Raw genomic sequence first — 10,028 nt, 5'->3', positions numbered from 1 at the left:
TAAACTATGGTCAATGACATGAGATAAAGTATATGTGAACTGCTGTATGGAAAGTGAATTTTCTCTGTAAATCTTCACCCAAATCACAATTAAAAAAAAAAAAAAAAGATCAGACAGGAAGGGAGAAAAAAAAAATAATAATGCTCCGTAGAATTCAGAAAGCTGAGACTTTGGTTCTTGTACTTTATTTTGTCAGGAGGGACCAGTCCCTCAAGAAGGATAGCATGCTTGGTAAAGTAGAGTCAGCAAAAAAGAGGAAATCCTTGAAAGAGATTGATGGACACAGTGGCTGTAACAGTGGGCTCATGCATAGCATGGATTGTGAGGATGGCACAGGACCACACAGTGTTTCGTTATGCGTGAAGTCAGTATAGTTGGAACTGACTCTAGGGCACCTAACACCAACAACAGCATCAGTCTTATCTGTAATAGATATTGAAGATATCCACCAGTTATAGAGGTAGCATTCTTTTAAGATTTTCAGAATCTTCTTGGGTATAAATAAAAGCAGTATGATTAATGGGTTTGTTGTCCAAAATTTGAATTTGAAAATACTTATCAAAATATTTTTATGAATCTAGTTGTAGAATCATGTTCCACTTTATTGTTTACTTTGATAACAATTAATTATATTCATATCTGTATTATTTTTTTCCCTAAATGAGACATTAATTTATAATCCTGATAGAAAACTTATTATCAGCGAGTAGCTTGCTTCAGATGATTAATAATTGTTCCCTATTGATTGTTTTATTAGTTTTTCTTATTGTGTATAACATTAATTGTTTTTTCCTATTCTTTACCTACTAAAATTTAGGGAAAAGAAATTCATTTACAGATGGATAAGTAAACTTTTACAGTGGCTGTTTTGGCCTGCATTGGTGGTTAAGGAAAGACTTTGTAGCTGGCTTTTAAAAATGACAAACATTTGTCTCTAAAATAGTGTACTAAAGATGGCGAGTTTCCCTTTTTTTCTTAGAAGATACCCAAAGGAACTAATAGAAGACTAATAAATAGAAATGCAAACTTTCTCCTAGAATCATAATATATAAAGAAGAATTGACTGGAGAGAAGTGAAAGGTAAAAGAACTCAAATATGAAACCCTTTGTCAAAAGGAAAATTCTCTTAGTAAGGAACATAATACTTGTTTAAGAAGAACTGATTTCATTTAAAAAAAATGTATTATAATAAAATAGGAACCAATACAAGATCAGTACAAAGACAATAAAAGAAAAAAAAGAAATGAATGATAAAAATAAATAGGACATGAATAGAATATAGAATAGAAAATATAAATTCTTTTCATGGAGGAGACGAAAACTGACTAAACATAAAACCATGAATTAAAAAGAACCAATTGTCTATGAAATGAGCACAGTATAGAAACATAAAAGCTCAAAAACGAGTGTAGCAAGAAAAACAAAGATAAAACATGAGATAGTAGAGTTCAGAACAAAAGGAAAAAATTCCCTAAATGAAATACCAGTGAGATGCAAAATAGTAAAACATGCTGTCAAAAACATAATCAAGACCATAAAGGACGGGATAGTGAAAACGAACAAGGTGAATAGAAATTAACAGAGTTCAAAAGGGTTTGAAAGAAAATACACAAAATATTGTCAAAAGAAATCTAATATACATATAATTAGTATCTTTGTAGAAGAAGATTGAAATAAAGGAACAGAAAAATTCCTCCAGATCTAGTTCAAAATATAACTCTAGAAAATAAGGAAAACTTTTAACACATTCAATGTACAAGTCACATCCCAGGAATAATTAACATAGAAAAATCAAGTTAGAAACATATCCTAGTTATTCAGCTTTAACAGTAAGTTTTAAATTGCTGTAAGAAGATTTATCCTGTCTCATCTTTTAAACCTAGAACCAAATAGATGTCATTTACACTTGATAAATGCCGGAATAAGGAATATAAAAATAAAACCAGTATTACATACTACTAAAATTGATAAGTGGTTCCCAAAAAGTTCAACACAGAATTACTGTATGACCCAGCAATTCCACTTCTAGGTGTATACCCAAAAGAATCGAAAGCAGGAATACAAACAGATACTTGTACACCAGTGTTCATGGCAGCACTATTTACAATAGCTAAAATGTGGAAGCAACCTCAATGTCCAGCAATAGACGAATGGATAATAAAAATGTGGTTTATACATACAATGGAATATTTCTCACCCATAAAGAAGAATGCAATCCTGATACATCCCACAACATGAATGAGCCTTGAAAACATGCTGAGTGAAATAGGTCAGTCCCACAAAGACAATTATTATATGATCTCACTTACATGAAATATCTGGAATAGGCAAATGTATAGACACCTAAGTTTATCAGTGGTTACCAGGAATAGGGCGGAAGGAGAGTGGAATTGGTTGGGTTGTTGCTCAGGGACCCTGAGTTCCAGTAAGGGTGATGGCAAATTTGGAAATAGTGGTGATGATTGCACGTAATGATGAGTGCAATTAATGTCACTGAATTGTGCATGTAAATAATGTTGATGTGGCAAATGTTTCGTTATATATATCTTTACCAAAATTTTAAAAATTAGCATGTGGGAGTAAGAATTGGTAATATATGCTAATACCATCATTACTTATAGAAGGGAGTCAAAATTTTTTTTGAAGAAATTGAGAACTTAAGATATTATATAAAGCTATAGTGTAAAGACAAACACTAAACCTTTTCATGTGACACATGATGTTGTTAGGTGCCATTGTTTCATTTCTGACTCATAGCAACTCCCTGTACAACAGAACAAAACATTGCCTGGTCCATGTGACACATAAAACACAAAAAAGAAATCAACCATATAATGAAAAATGAGAAGATGCAATAAAATAGAACTAACTCAACATATCTATATGAAAATTATATGTAAATGGGCTAAATACTCATTGAATAAAAGGAAAAGACTATAAGATAGAAAAAAAAAAACTAGTAATAATAGTTTGCCTCTGGAAAGAATTGAGTGAGTGGAAAGAAGAGGGGTTGAAGAGAGTCTGTCTTTATACATTATACACATTTGTAGGTTTTCAATATCAGACCACGCATATGTGTATAACTTTTAAAAAAGTAAACAAAATAACTTTTAAATTAATACACTAAAAAGTTATAATAAACAAATTACAAATTAAACAATGACTTAAAACTGATAAATTAATAGAAAACAAACATGAGTTATTTTTTTAAGTATTTATTAAATTTTTTTTTAAAATTTTATTGTGATTTGGATGCAGATTTACAAAGCATATTAGTTTTACTCACAACAGTTCATGCACATTTGGTTTCACTGCCCACATTACAATACCCAACCATAAAAAGCTCTCCTCCCTGTGACTATCCCTTCATTTCTCTGTGTGACAAAATTTGTTTTATCAACAAATCTGATAAAAACATTTTTTAAATTTTATTAGTCTTTATATGGAATGGGAGCTCGGGTGGCATAGTGCCTAAAGCATATGACTACTAACCAGAAGGCTGGATGTTCAAACCCACCAGCCACTCCTCGAAAGGAAGATTGGGTGATCTATTTCTGTAGAGATACGCCTCAGAATCCCAAGGAGGGGTCACTATGAGTTGAATCCACTCGATGGCAGTGAGTTTGGTTTTTTATACAGAATAGATTGTAATTTTTTCCTCCATGTAAAACTTAACATATTCTTTCTTATTCCTTCTCATCTATTTGCTAAATATGAATTATGATTTTAATTGATTAACTAGAAACAAACCAAGATTTCTTAGTGCACACTAATGTAACTTGACCAGTTTATTTTTGGAATGCCTATTTTATACTGTGGGAGCTCTGGTGGTATAGTGCCTAAGGCATTTGACTGCTAACCAGAAGGCTGGAGGTTCAAACCCATCAGCCACTCCTTGGAAGGAAGATTGGACAGTCTACTTCTGTAGAGATGCTGCCTCAGAAACCCAAGGAGGGGTTGCTAGGAGTCAGGATCTTCTCGATGTCCTGTGTGTTTTTTTAATAGAATGCTTAAACAATGATGAGTACTAATGCTAGCATTAGGTATAAAGAAAGGATAACTTGGGTTGTCTTAGGATTCTTTTCTTAGGTCAGGATCAATCCCAAGGATCTCAGTGCAGTTAATTTATCATTACTATAACAGAAAAATACTTGGTAAGACAATAAAACAATGTTGTTGAGATTTTTTTTTTCATTTACAGATTTCTCAATCATATATTTAAAAAAAAAAAAAAAAACACCAACTGTACAGATTTTCATAGTTCCTCCTAGGAGATTTTTCAGTTTCATATAATATTTCTTGTACATTTGATTTTACTGGGTATTAATTTCTTAGACATGTTTCTTTAAATCAGTGGTCAAGCTTTTTCTATACATGATCAAAGAATAAATGTTTTAGGTTTTGCACGTCACATACAGTTTTTGCTGCATATTCATTCTTTCTTTTTACAATATTTTAAACATGAAAAAACCATTCTTAGCTTGTGGGTCATACAGAGAAACAGGGCAGCATAATTTGTCAACCTCTTCTTTAAATCATTGAGTTATATGAAAATGTAGGAAAATGAGAATAAAATGTTTATGTTCTTAGCATTCTTGGTCTATTATTTAACATTTTAAATTTGAACTTGGTCTATTATTTAACATTGTAAATTTGAACTTTATCTGTTATTTCATTCCCAAAGGTTTTGCTTCTATACCATGAATTTTTATATTAATTTTATAACACTTTTCATTGTTCAGTACCCTTATTCAAGGCAGATAAGAACTTTTATCAGTGTTTTTAAATTGAACAGTCGTGTATTTCCTGGTAACATTTAATATTTAGAGCCCCAACCTATAGGTGATAATTACTTCTTTCTTATTAGATGCTTTTTCTTCTTTTAGGAAACAATGCCCCCACCAACACATGCTGCATTTTCTGGCCACCATCTGCCATTTGTTGGTTTTACATATACTAGTAGCTGGTAAGTTTCAAATGTTAAAATAATTTGGACAATTTAAAGCAAATTAAAATGAATTGAAGTTTTACAAAAAGTAAGCTATAAGGGTAAATAAAAAATATTTAATGATTCTAATGAGAAAAGTTAGATAATACAAAATGAATAGAACATCTAAGAATCTTAGCTCATGGAAAAGGAAGAATAGAACAAATAGAGAATTCAGAATCTTAGCAGTGGAGCAGGAATTAGCAGAGTCCTATAGGGGTTCTGCCAGATAATTGCTGATGACTCCCACATGTGTCTCTTCAGCTGTGACCCCCTCTCCTTTCTTCTGCTTAATCTCTCTCACAACTACCCATTTAATATGTTTATTACTTCATTTCTTATATTTCCTAGAACCTGTCTAGTGATTCTATTAAAAGATAAGTGAGATCCTGTCACTTCCCTGCCCCCCAATTCCAGCAGCTTCCTTTCTTAACTTCAGATCAAAGATGACAAGGCTGTACATGACTGCTCACTTTTACCTTTTTTATTTTATTTGCTGTCACTTTTCCCCTTGTGCACTCCACTCCATTCACACTATGCTCCTTTTCAGCCAAATGAACATGCCAGGCATGCTCTTGTCTCAGGGCTGTTCATCTCCCTGTAATGCTTTTCTCCTGTTCATCCCTTGGCTGATCCTTTCACTCTTTTAGGGCTTTATTACCAAGTTACCTTCTCAGTGATGACTTTCTTGACCACTGTCTAAAATTTCAATTTCATTTCCTCTTCTGGCTTTTTTCTCCTTAGCATTTAATACTCTCTAACATATTGACTATTTTACTTTTTTCCTGTTTCTCTCTATCTCTGTCATTAGAATGTGAGCTCTATTATGTGCAGGGATTTTTGTCTATTTTGTTCACTGATGTATTCCAGCACCTCAAATACTTTAATTTGCATTGAGTTAAATGAAGTACTTCACTTTTGAGCTTCACATTCTGGTAAAGAAGGCCATGGATGGTGCTTTAGACTATGATTTCTCTTGTTGTTGTTATGTGCCATGGAGTCGGACCCAAATCATAATGACCCCCCCCTTCGGTTTCTGAGGAGGTATCACTATAGAAGTAGATTGCCCAACCTTCCTTCTGAGGAGTGGCTGGTGGGTTTGAACTGTCAGCCTTCTGGTTAGCAGTCAAGTGCCTTAGGCACTACGCTACCAGAGCTCCTCATGATTTCTCTTAGGTGGTCAAATTGTTTTAACCTTTCGATAACACTTCATTAAACCTTGTTTTAGAATTTGTGGTTATTTAAAAAGATATTCAAGAAAATTTAGGGAATTTAAGTTTCTATTTTAAAAAATGTTTCTAAGTGATTTTTCAAGTAGTTTTTACAGTTATTATAGGTGGCTCACTGTAACAAGGTAATGATACTCAAATTCATGTCTCAAATGAACAACTTCATGTAAGACATTTCATTCGTATCTTTTATTCTTCAAACTTTTTACTTCAATATGAATCATGTATTTTTTTTTCTTTTGTTCAGTGTTCTTTCTGATCGGAGCTGTTTAAGAGTTACAGCTGGTCCCACCTCAATGGATCTTGATGTTAATGTTCAGAGGACTCTAGATAATAACTTAGCCACTGAAGCTTATGAAAGAAGAATTAAACGCCTTGAACAGGAAAAACTTGAACTTAGTAGAAAGCTCCAAGGTAAATGCATTTTGAAGACAATTTTTTTCTTTCGTTAGCTTTTTATTGTGATTTTGGTGAATGTAAATGTATACAGAACAACTTGGTTTCCATTCAAGAATTTATACACATTTTGCTTCATGATAATGACTGCATGCAGTCCCTACAATGCAACAGCACTCTTTCTGCTTCCTCCCTATGTTTACCATTGCTGATTGGTGTTATTTCCTATCCCTTCTGCATTCTGAGCTTTATCACTGGACAAGTGCAGCCATTTTGATCTCCTTTAATTGACTGTTACAAGAAGTGCATACTTCCATGGTGTTATTATTCACCTTACAGGCTTGTGTATCACTTGACTGAAAGTTGAGCCCTGGGGGTAAGTTTAGTCCAGGCCTGAAAGGTGTCTAAGGGCCATTGTCTCAGAGTTTCCACCATTGTCTGTCTATCAGACCAACAATCTTGGTCTTTTTTTATTATTTTGGATTTTATTCTACATTAGTCTCTCACTCTATCCAGGATCGTTGTGATCCTTTTCAGAGCAGTCAGCAGTGGTAGTTGTGCACCATCTATTTCTTCTGGTCTCAGAGTCATGGAGGCTGAGGTTCACATGATCCATTGGTCATTTGGACCAATTATTTCCCTTTGTCTTTGATTTTCTTTACTCTTCTTGCTTAGGATAAGAAGAAACCAACATTTGTACCTCACAAGCTTTTGAGAACCCAGATACTACTCAACAGAGTAGAATGTGGAACATTGGCTTTGAGGACTTTGTTATTCCAGTCGAACCTGATGTCCCCAAAACTATGGTCCTGAGCCTTCAGACCCAGTAACTCATTCCTTCCAAGTATTTGGTTATGGCTAAGAAGTTTTTATAACAGTGCCCCCTGTATGCGCTAATAAATTTATGGATATATTTGTAGCACATATAAATACATGTGTAGAAATATACTTTGTGAAACCTATGTATATTCATGAATGTAGTTTCATTTGCCTTCAGTTACCTGTTCAGGTTATGTGTCTATCTATTTATCCACTTGTAGATTATTATTATTACTACAATTACAGGATTATGTATATAATCGTATTTACTTTTGTTGCCTTTAACTCTTGTGTTCCTCCCACTGTCTTCCTTTGCCTTGATCATTTTGTGCTGAACTCCCCCTTATTGTATATTGCCTTTTCTTTCATCCAAGTTAATATGTGTTTACCCTCTAGTTAGTAGTTTATACTTCTTTCACCTTCTACCCCTGGTAAGCTTCAAAGAATGTTTTTTACATTTGTAAATCTTTTCTTAACTTTTATAGTAACGGTCTCCTGCAAAATTTGTCCTTTTGTGAATAATTTCCCCCAGCATAAGGTCCTCCAGGTTCATCCTTGTTATGAAGTGTTTTGCAGATTCATCATATTCTGTAACTTTCCATAGTAATCCATTGTGTGTATGTACCATAGTTATTTATCCATTTATCCATTAATGGGAATATAGTTGGTTTCCATCTTTTCTGCTATTATGAATAGTTCTGCAATGAGTGTAAATATATCCTTTTGTGTCATGGCTCTTATTTCTGTAGGATACCTTGCAGTGGGATTGCTAGATTGTATGATACTTATATTTCTAACCTTTTAAGGAAGCACTATACCGTATTCCACAGTGTTTGCTCCATTTTATGGTGCCACCAACAGTGTATGAGGGTGATAGTTGGAGCTGTGTGTCAACTTGGCTGGATCACAATTCTGTGTGGTTTGAGCTGTTGTGGTATGGTTGTTCCCATGATGGGATCAGATGACTGTGTTCTGAGTGGCCAATCTGTTGAAAGGGAGTTTCCCTGGGGGTATGGCCTGCTTCCAGTATATCCAAGGACATCCTGGGAAGAGAGACACTCTTCTGTGGATCGGGATTCTGTTGTGCCACCTACAACTGTCCGTGAGTGAACAGTCCACCATTTCACCTGGAGATCTTGGATTCGTCATTCGTTGGAGTCAACAGCTGGTGTACTGCCTGCCAGCCTTGAGCTCCTCAGCCCTTGAGGTTGCAAGAGCCAGGAAAAGCCTCCAGCTTGAAGTTTGATTTGGGAACTTTGGACTTGCCAGCTTCTATAAGTGTGTGAGACATTTTCCTATGATAAATTTCTCTCTATATATACATATATATAAGCTTTTTTGGTTTTTGTTTCTTTAGAGAACCCAGTCTAACACATTTGGTACTGAGAGTGGTTCTAGAGAAACAAAATCATAAGGATGGGCTTCCTAAATTGTTCCCTGGTTTGATTAATCTTAAAGACACTAGTGACCCTGCATCTGTTACTAAAGAGGGCCCTGCTAAACCGTGGCATGAGGTGCCAAAATTAATATGCAAAATAGCACCACCAGTAGATCAAGTGCTTGTGAGAAGTGACACTCTGGGTGATCAGATATTTGATACTTTTCTGGCTATATCCGAAAAGACCTACTTGATTTTGCTAACATGTACAGAAAGAAACCTGGAGAATATGTATGAGAATGGCTACTGAGGGTGTGGGATAATGGTGCAAGGAATGTAAGATTGGATCAGTCTGAGTTTATTGATTTAGGCCCACTAAGTACGGATTCTTCATTCAATGTTTCAGTTCAAGAGGTTAGGAAAGGATCTAATAGTTTATTTGGTTGGCTTACTGAGGCATGGATTATGCAGTGGCCTACCTTAACTCAAGTTGAAGTACCAGACCTGCCTTGGTATAATGTAGAAGAAGGTATCCAGAGGCTTAGGGAAATTGGCCTGTTAGAATGGATTTATCAGATTAGATCCCTAGAGCCAGAAATGGAGAGTCCAGAAGACACACCTTTCACCAGTACCATGAGGAATAAATTTGTGAAGGGAGCTCCAGCATATGTAAATCTGATTTGACAGTGGGAACTGCTCTAATTGAACTAAGACACTTAACTATGATGGGGCTGATTGGACCCTGTGGTAGTAGGGGCCAAGTGGCAGCAGTTAATCGACAAAGGCAAGGTGGGCATGGTTACCATAATGGACAGCAGAGTCAGAACAGTAATCAGAATAGTCTGACTCATGTGGAATTAGGGCATTGGCTACTTGCTCATGGTGTTCCTAGTAGTGAAATACATGGCAAACCTACTAAATATTTACTTGATCTGTATAGACAGAAGAATTCTAGGTCACGTGAACAGCAACCAAGATTGAATCGCCATAATACACAGTCACAATCTCTCAATCAGTTCCCTGACTTGAGTCAGTTTACAGACCCACAACCCCTTGAATGAAGGGGAGGCCAGGTCCCTTTGAGGAAGGACCCCACTACATTGCCCAAAATCTATGTCAGTCTTTCTCCTAGCCTTCCCCAAAGGGATCTGAGGCCTTTTACGAGAGTGACGTTCATTGGGGAAAAGGAAATAATCAGACTTTTCTGGGATTACTGGAC

The 10,028-nt window shown here is 35.2% G+C and overlaps 1 protein-coding gene across 1 annotated transcript in view; it reads left to right on the top strand.

The window, feature by feature from the left end:
* CDC42BPA (CDC42 binding protein kinase alpha) overlaps positions 1–10,028 on the top strand; it is a 774,086-nt gene that overhangs the window by 479,573 nt on the left and 284,485 nt on the right. Inside the window, exons 9-10 of the mRNA XM_007936985.2 lie at positions 4,887–4,966; positions 6,464–6,630. Coding sequence (XP_007935176.1) covers positions 4,887–4,966; positions 6,464–6,630 — 247 coding nt within the window. The remainder of the gene's footprint in view (positions 1–4,886; positions 4,967–6,463; positions 6,631–10,028) is intronic.

The sequence above is a fragment of the Orycteropus afer genome, unplaced genomic scaffold (genome assembly GCF_000298275.1).
Source record: "Orycteropus afer afer isolate SDZICR_OR568_19922 unplaced genomic scaffold, OryAfe1.0 scaffold00039, whole genome shotgun sequence".
In the NCBI taxonomy this organism is placed as follows: Eukaryota; Metazoa; Chordata; class Mammalia; order Tubulidentata; family Orycteropodidae; genus Orycteropus; species Orycteropus afer.
The sequence above is the reverse complement of the archived record's forward strand: the minus strand, read 5'-3'. Positions and strand labels throughout refer to the sequence as shown.